The sequence below is a fragment of the Pelecanus crispus genome, chromosome 11 (genome assembly GCF_030463565.1).
Source record: "Pelecanus crispus isolate bPelCri1 chromosome 11, bPelCri1.pri, whole genome shotgun sequence".
Lineage (NCBI taxonomy): Eukaryota > Metazoa > Chordata > Aves > Pelecaniformes > Pelecanidae > Pelecanus > Pelecanus crispus.
Window position 1 is genome coordinate 30,977,517 of NC_134653.1, and position 13,943 is coordinate 30,991,459.

The 13,943-nt window shown below is 63.8% G+C and overlaps 2 protein-coding genes across 2 annotated transcripts; both read left to right on the forward strand.

The window, feature by feature from the left end:
* Positions 1-486: 486 nt before the first annotated feature.
* On the forward strand, positions 487-5,452 carry SELPLG (selectin P ligand). The gene is made up of 2 exons (XM_075718969.1): positions 487-514; positions 4,161-5,452. Exons 1-2 carry the CDS (start codon positions 487-489, stop codon positions 5,450-5,452), a joined length of 1,320 nt encoding a protein of 439 aa, XP_075575084.1.
* A 6,488-nt stretch (positions 5,453-11,940) lies between these two features.
* On the forward strand, positions 11,941-12,696 carry TMEM119 (transmembrane protein 119). The gene has a single exon (XM_075719293.1). It carries the CDS (start codon positions 11,941-11,943, stop codon positions 12,694-12,696), a length of 756 nt encoding a protein of 251 aa, XP_075575408.1.
* Positions 12,697-13,943: the final 1,247 nt, after the last annotated feature.

The following is a 13,943-nucleotide window of genomic DNA, read 5'->3' on the forward strand; positions in this document are numbered from 1 at the left end:
ATTTTTTATATTTTTTTTTTTTCCCCCCCCTCTCTCCATCATTCCTGCCTCACCACCCCACCCTGCTGTAAAGCTTTGCAGGAAATTACTTGTTCCCGGATCAGATGAGTGACCTCCATCCCCACATCCCCTGCACTCCCAGGCCTTCGGAGTGGAAGGGACTAGGAAAGGTGGTTTTGACCCCAGTTTGGAGAACTGGTTTCTCACATGGTCCTTTGAAATCCTTGCGGGAGAGACCCCATGAGCACGCCGGGCTCGTGAACTCCTTGTGGAATTTCTTGGATGCCTCAGCTCAGCAAACCTCTGCTCAGGTGGGGTCTCCCGTGCGAGGGGGCTGCCTGTGTCAGGGGACGGGGCAGGCGCAGGTCCCTGCTCCCAGGTTGTGTCCCTGGGGCGCGGACAGGATCCATGCCACCCCGGCAAGCTGTGCCAGGCTGGATTGGTGCTACCCATCCCGGCACAGCCCGTCCCAGCAGTGCTGGTGAAATGTCGGCAACCCGTGTCACATCCAAAGGTGGGCAAAGACTATCGGGTGTCTGAGAGCTATCGGCTGAGGAGCCTCAATACCTGTCCCAGCTGGGGATCGATCCCCGAAGCAGCTCACTGCACCCCTGATGTGTGTGCACGTTTGTGTGCTTGGGAGCTGCCGCACCAGAGCAGCGTCCCCTGCCCAGAGCATCCCCGGTGGCTGCTGCTCGGCGGGGGGCCACGTCCCTTCATCCAGGCTGAAGTGATCTTTATTTTTTTTTCCATTAGGTTAGCTAGAAATCCTCAAATTCTCCATTTTTTTCCAGTGTTTGCATGTTCAGAACTTACAGATTAAGGATTCTCTGTTCTGGAGGGATGTCTGTGTGTGTGAAGGCGAAACCGTGCTGTCGGCATGGCCAGGTGACGTAGCTGGAGAGGCACGAGAACGGGACGCGAAGAGACAGAGGATGTGATACAATTGCATAGCATGAAAGCTTCATAAAAGTGGGTTTTCTTTTGTTTTAAGCGGTGAGCACAGCAGGAGGGACAAGCATCCCCTGCCCTGTGTCCATGGCCACTGATGCTGGATTCACAGTCCAGACGCTCCGGGTTATTTGAATGTTTGGTGATGTTTTTGTATTGCAGTAAATGGCTGAGATGATGTGTATTTTTTTTTTTTTTTTAAAAAAAAAAAAACAAAACCAAACGTAATGCTCCCCCAAACGGTGATCTCTGTGTTGATTTGTATGCGTGACTTCAGGGTTGTGTGCTTGGGGACCTTTTGTTTTTTTCTAATTGGAGGGAAATAAGTTTTCTGAGACGCTGGATTGAAATGCCCAGAGGAGATCGGTGTGTGGCAGACGGTCTGAGGAGGGCGGAGGAAAGGCCGCCATGGTTTTTAGTTTATAGCCTGTATTTTATTTAAATGAACTGATGCCTAGCCAGGCTCAAACGGAGTCAGTGCCTGAAGCTTTTTGTAGCCGTGATATCCCAGAAGAGAACCAGCGAAGTCCTGAAAGATGCGCTCTTATAGAGCGGCCATAGTATCTGTCCAAATACTTGCTTCCATTTTCAAAGATAAAAGTCATTGATTATAAACTTCCTCTGGTTTGCTTTTTCTTTGACTCTGTGTCCTGCACCCAACCGCTGCCCGTTAGCATGTGCACTTTAGGTTTTATCAATAACCAGGTTATTAAATGATGGCACTACCCTTAACCACAGCGATAGAAACCCGAGCGTGTGGGGTTGTGGCTGAGCAGGGTCCGTCCTCTGGGACTCCTGTCTTCTCGTCTGCTCTGTCCCAGGAGAGCCGGGGCCCATCCCCGGGGCTGTGTGTGGACTCGCTCGTGATTTCCCTGCGAGTGAACCCAAGAGCTTGGCTGGATGCGGGACTCGGTGGCATGGACTTGCTGGGGGGTCTCAGGGTAGCGGGCACTGGGGCGATGTGGTCGCTGGAAGGAATGGCACTGGCTGGGGGTTGCCCTGGAGCTGGGGGACCTTGTTCTGCTCTTCCCCAGCTGAAACCTGCTTCAAGGGTGCAGGAAACCCTGCAACAGCAAAGAAAGCCCAGGCTGGAAATGGCATCACTCAGTCCCTGTCCAGGATTGAGAACCTTCTCCCAGCGCAGCCTCCCCAGGGCTGCGGCGTTTCACCCTGCATTTCACAACCACCTTCAGCTGTCTCCGGTACACCCTGACCCCGGCACAACGCCGAAGGCCCGGCTGTACCTGGGGTGGGACAAGGATACTCTCGGAGAGGCAAAGCTCCCTGGCCACCCGTGCACGCCCGGGACCCATCCCAGGGGATGCTCATCCCTCCGCTGCAGGTGCTCCTGCAGGCCTGAACCCAATTTTCTGTGCATGTTTTCCCATGAGTGATCTGGGGCCGGCAGGGACCGGGACCCTCTTCCAGCCCCCATGGCCAGGAGATTTTGAGGAGGGATGGGGCAAATCCAGCCCATGGCATGGGGGGTTGATGGTCCTGCGGGGGTGGAGGCGGAGGCGGTGGGGCTGTTTACGGCCCTGGGCAGCAGCCGCAGGGCGTTTGCTGCGGATGTGCTCTTGCAGCACCCTTCCTGCGGCTGCACCTCCTGCCTGCTGCCGCGCCGGTGCTTGCGGTTAGGGCAGGGTATTTGCCAGCTGGTGCAGTGCCATGCAGCCCCGGACAACGCCCGGTGGCCCCCGCAGCCCCCCGAGAGCTCCTCGGCCACCATCCTGGGGACACTGGTGCCAGGAGAAGGGCCCTGAGGGCACAAGGGCTCTGCAAATGCATTGAGCCAGGCCCTCGCCCTCACCTCCTCTTCCTCCTCCTTGCATGCAAAGACCGTTTGCCGGTGTTGGGGTACCTCCGTGTCCCCTCTCGGTGCACCATGATCTGCCCCCCCCATCCTGTTCATGCCCACACCATGCTGGGGAGGGGCTGGCAGCCCTGGCACCAGGTTTGCCGTCACTTCTGCTTTTGGGGCGGCGCAAGCCCCAGCACGCAGCTCGGCAGAGCCACCAGTGGGGCCAAGCCGGCCGGGGGCCTCCCACAGGGCACCCAGCACGCCGGGGAGGGACGGGAGGCCCCTTTTTGGGGTGCACTCCACATCTCGGCCACCCTCGCTGGTGGGTGCGTGCGGCCCCGCTCCCTGCGTGACGTCCTTCCCCCACCGGGCTCTCCGAAACCACAGCCGCTCTTCCGCACCCACCTTTCCTTCCCTGCCCGGGCGGGAGGCGAAGGCAGAGGGTGGCCCGCGACACCCCTCGGGTTTCAGTGGTTACCCGGCCTCAGGGCTGCCCTCGCGTCCCCGTGCCGGCACAGCCGGGCCCTTGCTGGTGATGCCTGCTGGCGCTGCAGCTCGGGGTCCCCTGGAGTCCCCCGGCAGAGGTGAGCCCCGGTGGGGGGGTGCCAGATTGGGGCTCAGCCCCGGCGATGGTGTGGGTGCAAAGGGGACGCTCGGGGTCCCCCTTGGGGTGTGCGTGGGTCCCCAGGGGGTACCACGCTCCGTGCAGTGCTGGCCCCTGGGGTTTTTAGGAGGCGGGTGGGCGCTTTGGGGATGTGGGAGCCTCCCGGGGATGCTCGGTGCTGGGGGAGCACTGATCGGCGTTTGGATGCTTTTGGGTGTGGTGACACAGGGACGTCGCTGGCCTCCACCCACCGCGGCTGCTGGGGGGCCGTTGGTGTAACGAGGAGGGGATTTGGGGTGGGTTTGCCTCTCCTCCTGCTCCAGCACAGATGCACAGGCACATGGTGGCCTCGGCCCGGGAGCCCCACACCAGCCCGGCCGGCGGAGGCGTAGGACGGGCACCCAGGGGGGCTCGATCGAAATGTGTGCGACATCCCTGCGGTTTCATTTCTGCACGGGGTGTCATCCTGCAACTGCCTGTCCCGCAGCAGCCGTCTCCATCACGGCTCGTTTCCCATTTCCAGACACTCAACTTCCTTTTCAAAACTTTCTTCTCAAGCGGAGCCAGCGGGGCCAAGCTCCCGCAGGTGGAGGCAGCTCGGCTCTGCCGGCCGCAGCTGGAGGAGGTCGGTGTTCCCATCCTCCAGGCCTCCAAAACGCAGGGCCCCTCTCTGGGAGGGGAGGAGGACTCTTCACTCATGTGCTGTCCCTCCTTGGGGCCATTTCCAGCCTGAAAGATGGAGCTCGGCGTCCTCTCTCAGGGAGCGGGGCCCCTATTTCATCTGCCCCTCTGTTCCCCCCGCAGGTCCCATGGCAGCGGGCTGGGCCGTGCTGGTGATGCTGGTGCTGAGCACCCTGTGGGCGTGTGGGGCCGTGCTGGTGCCGGAGCTGGGGCAGCACCGCGGCGTGCAGTGGGTCTGGGGGGCGGCCGGGCAGGCGCAGGCTGAGCCCCTGCTGCTCTCCCGCAGGAAGAGGGCTGACGGCGGGCAGCAGCCCAGCGCCACCGCCGCGACATCGGGGCATGGCCGTGCAGCCACCGGGATGCCCAGCAGCAACGACACCAATTCCCCCGAGCCTAACCTGCTGCTGGGCTCTGCGCTGCTGGCAGACCCTGGCACCAACACCAGCCTGCACGGGATGCTCGTGGTGCCGACCACAGCCAATCCCCTGGACGAGACCGATTCTCCCGAGCCCGACCTGCTGCTGAGCTCTGCACCACCACCAGCGCCCAGCACCAATGCCAGCCTGCACCGGGCACTTGCAGTGCCAACCACAGCTGATCTGCAGGATGAGACCGATTCCCCTGATCCTGACCTGCTGCTGAGCTCTGCACCACCACCAGCGCCCAGCAACCATGCCAGCCTGCACCGGGCGCTTGCAGTGCCAACCACAGCTGATCTGCAGGATGAGACCGAGTCCGCTGATCCCGACCTGCTGCTGAGCTCTGCACCACCACCAGCACCCAGCACCAATGCCAGCCTGCACCGGGCACTTGTAGTGCCGACCACAGCTGATCTGCAGGATGAGACTGATTCCCCTGATCCCGACCTGCTGCTGAGCTTTGCACCACCGGTGGAGCCCAGCACACAGGCAGCACCCCAAAAAAGCATCACCACCGTCTTCAGCCAGCTCACGTCGCTCAGCAAGGAGGGGACAGTGGCCAGTAGCATGAACAGCAGCTCCTCTGCGGGGCCAAGCTCAGTGACCCCCCCAGCCCTTGGCCTCACCACCACAGGTTACAAGAAAGTCAAGAAAACCGGACCTCCCCCCGCACCGACTCGTTCAGCCCCTTGGGACCCCAGCAGGGTGATGAGCAAGTGCCTGCTGGCCATCCTGCTGCTGGCGCTGGTGGCTGCCACCTTCATGGTGTGCACGGGGGTGCTGGGTACCCTGCTCTGGCGACGGGCACGGACGGCACACCGCCGGCTCAGCCACACCGAGATGGTCTGCATCTCTTCCCTGTTGCCCGACGGCGAGGTGGCCACCAACGGCCCCAAGCCCGGCCGGGCCCGGCGGCCAAAGCTGCTGCTCGATGGCAGCTCTGAGGCTGATGGTGACAACCTGACTCTCAGCAGCTTCCTGCCAGAGCATTCCTGAGCTGCGGGGACAGGGTCCTGCATCCCAGAGCATTGGGGGGCCGGCAGATGCGCCGTGGGCATGGTGCCCGGTCCCTGGTGCTGCCACGCGTGGAGCCATGGGCAGGGAATCCCCATCCCCTTGGGTTCGTGTTTTAACTTGCACCAGTGTGATGGGGAGCTGCTTTCCCCCAGGGCGAGCTCAGCCCTCGAGGCTGATCCCATTAAAGCGTTACCCGGACATGGTGGTCTCTTCCTGGTAGGGACGGTGCCCCCCAGCCCCCCGTCCCCCCCCTGCTCCACCACCTGCCCACATCCCCCTGCTGAAATTTCGCTTCTCCATCCTCCTCCCCGAGAAGCAGCCCCAGCCCCCCGGGGCGGGGAGCAGAAATGAAACCCGCAGCCACCCCTCACCAGGCAGGGGCCCAGACCCCAGGGGAGCAGTTGGGGACCGCAGCCCCCAGGACCCCTTCCCCTTGTGGGGCTTGGCCTCGTGCTGCGGCATGGGAGCGGAAAGGGTGGCGGTGCCGGGGCGGAAATGCCAGCGGAGGCGGGGGGGGGGCAGCAATGGGTGCGCTTGTGGCGTAACGTGTTCCTGCCCTGCCGTCGCCTGCAGCGAGGTGAGGTGATGCCTCCGGGACCATCACTGCCTGTCAGGGTGGTCCCGTGCGCTGCCGGTGCACCCAAGGATCACCCCTGGTGAGCAAATGGTGGTCGCAGGCTCTTGGCCTCATAGGGTGGCACTGGCCCGGGCTGTCCCTGCCTGGCTGTGGCTGGGGCCAGGAGGGATGGGGAGAGCAAAGCCATGAGTGGCCACTGAGGGTCCCAACCATCTTGCCTGCACCCAGGGGCTGAAGAAGGCTCAGGTTTGTTCCCAGGTCCCACCTCCCCCCGGTGTGCAGGTGTTGGTCACCCCTCGAGCCACCAGCCCGAGCCCTTCCCTGTGCCCGGTCCTGGGGGAACCACGCAAGGGAGCAGAAATCGCCCAGGACTGTCCCTGCCCTGCCAGGCTCAGTGTTCCCACATCCCCATCCCTGCCCCAGCCAGGCTCAGCATCCCTGTCTCTCCATCCGCATCCCGGCCCCACCAGGCTCAGCATCCTGATCCTCATATCCCCATCCCTGCCCCAGTTGGGCTCGGTGTCCCCATCCCTCCATGCCCATCCCCGCTGTGGCCAGGCTCAACATCCCCATCTCTCCATCCCCACCCCTGCCCTGCCAGCTTTGCCATTCCCATCCCCACCTCCCCATCCTCAACCCCACCGGGCAGCTTACACCGCCCTCGACATTTGCAGCGCACGCTTGGGCAGCGAAGCGTTTCAGCACGCGCTCGAGCCATCGCTGTGCCACCCCGTCCCGAGCTGGGACCTGGCTGCGCAGCCACCTCGAAAGCCGCTTTCGGGGGGTGGCCGTCCCATGGGCGGGTTGGCAGTGCGGCGGCTCACCTGCGCCCCGGCCACCCCAGCCCCGCCGCCTGTTTACATTCGTGCTGTGCTTCTGATGTTTTCCATCTGGGGCCCAGCAGCCTCGTTGGCCCCGCTGGCCCTGCTCCCTCCTGTCAATGTAAATGTTTATGGTGAGTCAGCGCAGGCGAGGGGATCTGCAGCCGGCGGCGGTGGCCGGTCCCCAGATGGGACGGCCTGGTATCCTGGGTGATGCCACCCTGCTCTGCCCCTACTGTGTCCCCGTGCATGCAGATACTGGCGCCCTGCCGTGCCAAAAAGCAGCCGCAGGAGTTCATGGCTCAGCCGTAACAGGCACAGAGGTTTATGTGCCCCAAGACTCTTGGGCCCAGGCTGGGGAGTGGGAGCCCGTGGGGACCGCTGTCACCCCCAGCCCCTCCAGCCCTTTCTCTCGGAGGCAAAGGGGTGCTCCCAGCGCCTGGCTTGGTCCCACAGCGGCTCATCCAGCCTCTGCCCCCGCTCCAGACAGGGATGAGGCTGGTGGGTCCCCAAAAAGCGGATGGTTGCAGGTCGGAGTGATTGCTCCTGCTCTCGCCCAGCCCCGTGCCTGCCCTGCATCTACCGCTTTGGGAGCCCAGCGAGCAGTGAGGATAAACTTTCCTCCACCGCCGAAGCACGAGCCATCTGCCAGGAGCCGGGAATCGCCCTATTTGGCGTAGTCAGCAGGTCCTGTCGGGCTGCCATCTCCCAGCTCACGGCAGAGGAATCTGCAGGAAGCCAGCGCGCGTGGCCGTGGTGCTGCCCGGGCTCCAGCCAGCGTCACGGCTGGATCCTCGGGGCACACCGCCCCAGCAAGCCCCTGTGCCGTGCAGTGGGAGGGCAGAGCACGGTGCACGGGGCTGCGTGTGGCACGGGGCTCTGCACGACGCTGTGCACGATGCAGTGCATGATGGCGGCATGATGCTGTGCGTGGTGCTTTGCATGGTGCTGTGTGTGGCACGGTGCTCTGCTGGGCACGGTGCTCTGCACGCCGTGGTGCAGCTCCGCAGGATCCGTCCCCCCTGGGTTTTTCGCTGGCACAGCAAAGCGCAGCCCCACAGAGCAAATTACAAGCAGAGCAGGGCCGAAATGTCTCAAATTGCAGGTTACCTCGGGCTGGCTGTGCCGCGGAGCCGAGCCCTGTGTGTCCCCACGTTCCAGCTGCCCCAAATTACAAAGCGGGGCCCGGGCGGCACAGCCCTGCCCAGTGCCGAGGGGCCGAGCCCTCCCCAGCCGCAGGCAAAAACGGCATCGTAATGGCCGGGGTGTGCTGGCACCGGGGGCTGCCCATCCCTGCGCCTTGGCCACCCCGGGAAGAGCCCAGGACAGGGACAGGGACCCCGGATGGGGACAGTGGGGACCACGACTGGGGAAGGGGGGGGACCCTGGCCAGGGAGGAATGGGGACCCTTGCCTTGGAGGGATGGGGACCCTGGCCAGGGAGGAATGGGGACCCTGGACAAGGAGGGATGGGGACCCTTGCCTTGGAGGGATGGGGACCCTGGCCAGGGAGGGATGGGGACCCTGGACAAGGAGGCTCAGCCCAACACCGGCATCAGTGGGCGCACGGAGTGGAATCGCAGCCCCATCCCCATCTGGGCTGCAGGAGCAAGTCTGGATGCCGCTGGCACTCCTCCAGGCCAGCTCGGCTCGGCAGCGCGGCCGCCCTCGCACCCCTCGGCCTCCCCTCGCCTTTCCCCCTTCCCCTCTAAGATTTCAGTGCTGATCACTTAAGGCCTGGAAAAGCCGCTCCAGCGGCTGCACGGAGCCGCCAGCTGCAGACAGGCGGACGGACCCGTTATTTCTGGGAGCCACGATTACGTTCGGCGACGCCGGAGAAACCCAAACAGCGCCGGTTTCCCTCTGGCTTCCCAGTGCTAGCGGTGATGGGAATGGGCACCCTCACCCCCAGCCCCACGGTGGTCGCAGTCCCCAGGCGCCGGCGATGGCTTTTTTTGGGGGATCTGGCCGGGTCCCCTGGGAGGCAACGCAGAGGCGAATAGCAAGAGGATGAGGTCACCGCCGGCGGCTGCAGCCTCTTGAGCAACTTCAGCCGAGGCAGAGGGGACTGCAAAGGGGGGGTGGACAGAGGGATGCCGGGTGGAGGGCCCCAGGCGATGTCCCCGGACCCCCAACCTGGAGACCATGCCCTGGGGAGCTGCGTGGCCACCGCTGCTGCATTGGCCTGGGGAACCGCAGGGGTGGTTTTCTGCACCCCTGCCTGCACCCCTGCCTGCGCCCTGAGACAGATGTGCCTGTGCCAGAGCATTTCCAGGCTGGGGTGTTTAGGAAATGATCTCCTGAAATGAAGGCGGGGGGTTCCCAAGTGCTGTCTGGCCCTGTGCCACACTGCCAGCCTCCGGTAATGCCAGGGCACTGAGCCCGAAACCCTCCCTGTCCCCCTTGACCCCTGGGCACTGTGTGGCCGCGGTGGCCGTGCCCCACCGGCTCGTGCCGGTGCCCTGGTGGGACGGCAGGATTTGGGCTTGCAGGGCTGGGCATGGGGGCAGGATCCAGCCCTGGGCTGGGGTGCTGGTGCCCAGGCACATAGTGAAAGGCAGCTGGGTAGGAGCTGTGCCCGCTCCCAGCACGGCATCACCGGGAGGCATTTTGGGGGTGCCAGCACCCCTATCCCACCATGGCAGCTCAGCCACGTGGCCATGGGATGGAGTTTGACCTCTGTCCTCATGGGCAAAACAACCTTTGCAACAAACCTCCCTTGTGACCCCCTTCCCCACTTGCACCCCAAAAAGCGTCCCCTTCCAGCAGCACTGCCGGGGTGACAGGGGGCACCGGGGCTCCCCCTTTTGCTGGAGGGGCAAGAGGCCGGGAAGCCCCCCCAGACCCCAGCTGGGTTTTGGCTGGGAGGGGGCTGGGGGCTGCCTGCCCCTCGCTGGCCTCCCACACTCCCTCCCCAAACCAGCCCTAATGAGAACAAGCTGGTCCCGGGCTGCGGCTCAGGAGGAGGAGAAGGAGGAGGAGGAGGAGGAGGAGGAGGAGGAGAAGGAGAAGGAGGAGGCTCCATCCCGGCAGGCAGCAGAAAGGGGCGCAAGGAGGCGAGGTGTGCGGGACAGACCCTGTCCTCCCGGCTCCCTCCCGCCAACGCGGCGGCTGCAGGCAAGGTGAGGATCCCACCGGCAATGCCAGCCCGGCCCCCCCATTTTGGGGTGGTTCCTTAGTGGGGCTCAGGCTGCCCCACAGCCAGGGCTGCCGCAGCGAGGGCTGGGCACGGTGCCCGCGGTGGGACATGGGATGGAGCCAGCCGCGCGGCCGTGCACCCAGGCACGGTTTGGAGGATGCTGCGCCTGGACAACATCAAAATCGTGACTTTCCTGAGTGTTTGGGGAGCGGAGAGAAGCGGAGCGGGGTTTGCCTGCGTCCGGCCATGCCGGAGCCGGGGACGCGCTGTGGGTCTGGGGGTGGGCGAGGATGGGGATGGGGCAGGATGGAGACGGGGATGGGGATGGAGGGGTGGTGATGGCCGCAGTGACAGGCCCTGATTTGGGCTTCGGTCAGCCCCTCCATGGCTGCTCGTCAGCTCCGCTTGCTAATGGCAAATTAATGCCTTCACCTTCCCTGGGACCCCTCTCTCTGCCGCAGCCAAGGGGCCCCTCTGCAACGAAGGCGGCGGAGGGGGAGGATGAAGGTGCTTGTCCCAGCCCCGCAAAACCCCTCGTCCTGGAGGTGCCACCATTACTGCAGCAAGCCCAGAGCCCATGGGGGTGGCGATGCCTGCAGGGAGCCGGGAGGGTCGGGGGTCCAGGGGTCTGGGGGGGGCCTCCCGCCTCTGCTTGTTTGCTCTGGTTTAATGCAAACCAGATTTTGCAGCTGGGAAGGAGCCTGAAAGCCAAGTGCCGCTGCTGGAGTCCCTCCTGGTTTGCAGCGCTGCTGGGCTGTGTTTGTTTGGGGGGAAAATGGGAGGCGGGTTGGGATTTGGGGGGGCCCAAGTTTGGGGGAATTGTCCTGGGGGGTCCCTGCCGATGGGCCCGGGGGGCTGGTTCATGAGACCTTCTTGTGGGGCCTTGCAGAGGGGAGAGCTCCGGGAATGGCTCGATGGCGTTGCATGGCGTGGCACAGCCGAAACACGCTACTGTCCCCCGGGGACATGCCGCGACGTGCTGGGGACGGTCACACCCCAATCCCAAACCCCGCAGGGGTGCAGAGCCTGGCTCGGGGCTCGCCCGGGCTTATCGCTTTGGGCTGCGTGTGGGGATGGGAAAACACTCGCCCCATGTCCTACAACGTGCCGTGGGCTGTGGGTGCTGGCGTGGGGCAGATCCAGCCCCATCCAGCACAGAGGAGCGCGGCACGGCAAGGGAAAGGAGCCGGCCTTCACCCTTCACCAGGGATGCTCGGGCAGCTGGGACCCCCGGACCCCCCGTTCACTGCCCCCCCAGCTCCAGGGCTGCCCCCTTGCAAAGGCTCTGGGGGGTCCCGCGCCCCGCTCCGGCACCACTCGGCCACCGCAGCGGCACCGGGTGAAATCCTGCCGCCAACCTATTTTTAGCAGTGCTCAAGCTGGGAATCATTTGTAACGGTCCGTGCCGGGACGAGCGGTTGGGAAATGCCGCTCACGCCGGGGGCTGGCCCATCTGCAGCGTCGCCTGTGTCAAAGTTTCCACTGGAAACCTCAATTTTTCAGGAATTTTCTAATCAGCCAAATGACCGTTGTCTGAAGCTGGCTGTTGGCGGCAGCCCCGGTCCCCTCGCCGTGCACGCAGTATCCCCCAGGCTTGAGCAATTCGATTCAGCTGGTTTCCATCTATTTTTGCAGCACGCCGTTGCAAAACAAACGCAGACCCTTGCTCGGCGCCGGGGCAAGGAAACTGGAGCTGTGTTTTGCTTTTCTTAAGGAAATTTGCCGGGTGAATAAACCTTGCCCCGAGCTAACCATTGGTCGTTCGACGCTTGTGCTTGTCCCTCTGTGCCAGAGCCGCACGCAGGGCTCGGGGTGGGTGCAGCACAGGGCTTCACTTGGAGCAGGGCTCGGGGGTCTTGCTCCGTCGGGGTGTTAACGTTTCGCCCTCCCCTCTGCATCCCGCAGGCTGCCGTGCACGAGCCGCAGGGGAGATGGCGGTGCAGCCAGCGATGGGCACGTGGCTGCTGCTGCTGGTGCTGGCGGCGGCCCCGGTGTGTTCGGCAGCGCCCCGGCACGCCGCGGTGCTGCCTGATGGCGGGGGCAGCGGAGATGGCGAGGAGGTCTCGGCCACACCGCCTGTCCACCGCGTGACACCGGGGACCGGCCCGACGGCAGGGGATGCGGTGGGGACCACAGTCACCAACAGCTCTGCGCCGGGCAGCATGCTGGACAGGCTGGTGGACTTCTTCAAGGAGTACATGCTGCTGGTGGTGGTGGTGGGCTCGCTGGCCTTCGTCCTCCTCTTCATCATCTGCGCCGCTGTCATCGTCCGGCAGAAGCACAAGGCATCCGCCTACTACCCCTCCTCCTTCCCCAAGAAGAAGTACGTGGACCAGCGGGACAAGGCGGGGGGGACCCGGGCTTTCAGCGAGGTGCCCGAAAAAGCCCCCGACCCTGGCGCCGAGGAGCCCCTCGACTGCAGCCGGCAGCTGCAGGCAGACATCCTCGCTGCCGCTCAGAACCTCAAGTCCCCCACCAAGGCGCCGCTGGCCAACGGGGCCCGGGAGGAGCAGAAACCCCCTCCCGAGGAGGAGGAGGAAGGAAGCAAAAAGCTAGGCAAAGAGCAACCCACCGAGCCCCCTCCCCAAAATCCAGGTGCTGAAGAAGCAGCGAGTGCAACAGGAGCGGGGGGTGAGGGGGCCCCCAGTGCAGCCCAGGACAGCCCCCCGGCCCCCCCCAGTATCTAGGGCAGGGACTCAGTCCCTGGCGAGCCCGAGGAGCTGCTGGCTCAGGGGGACGCCCCGCGGACACGCGATGGACGTGGTGGTTTGTTGCTCCATACGTACGTGGTGGCTCGAGGAAGCCCCGATGAAGGACCCCTCCCTCCCCCCAATCCCTCCGGGGCCAACTGACCCTTGCACCAGCAGGATGTTGTGGCAAAGCCATGGGGTGGTTTTTTTTTTTTTTTTTTTTGGCAGATGGTGTTTTTGGGCAGTGCTGGAGTCTGGAGTGCCGTCAACCCCATTGCTCCTGCTGTCCAAGAGGTTTTTCCCATCCCTGGGCACTGTGTGGGCGCACCCCTCCCGGGTCTGTCCCTCTGGTGCTGTGCTGGGCAGCCCTCGCCCTCCGCCACACACCGCCGGCTTTCTCCCAAATGTAATTTTACTAATTAGCAGCATTCTGGCCCCTGCCGGGTGCCTGGCCGGGACCTGCATCCTCCGGGCAGAGGCATGGCACTGCAGCGGGGGGGGGGGGGTCTGTGCAGCCACCCCCCGCCGTGGGGAGCAGGGCAGGGGCTCGATGCGATCTCAGGCACGGAGGGCTGGCTTTGCCGATCGCTGCGACTGCCGAGGAAATGAGGACGGAATGACCTTATAGAACAGACCTTATAGACCTTGGCCAACCTTGCCTAGCTAAGGGGAGAAGGGGAGAGGATTGAGTGGTGAGGACCCGTCCTTTCATTTTTCTGCCCCAAAGCCGTGACCTGAGGGCAGCCCTGAGCCCAGCAGAACTTCCGCCTTATTTTCTTAACCCCTTCAGCTAGTAATAAAGACGTTTCCTACGCAGATCTCCTCTCCTGTGTGTTTCTGCAGCTTGCGGGGTGGCCAAGGCACAGTCCCCGTATCTGTTTGCTCCCCAGTCCTTCAGGGCCCTCCCAGCTTTGCGCCAGTGTTGGGACGCAGCCGGTTTTGGCTCCAGCCCCATAGGGTCCACGCATGCCCCCAGAGCCCGGCAGGTGCAGTCAGCCTGGCCGTGCTTTGGGGTGAAGTTTATGTGTGTGGGTGAAACCCTGGGAGCCAGGGGAACACACTTATCATCCACAAAATCTCTTTGCTGACACGCCGTTTCTGGGAAACCTTTATCTTGCACCCTGCAGCCGAGGGCAGGGGGGGCTGCGGTGCTGCTGCACGCCACAGCACAGGGACACAGCTGCGCCTGGCATGGATGGCACACGAACCTGGAAGGCAATACATCCCCGTATCCATGCATCCAT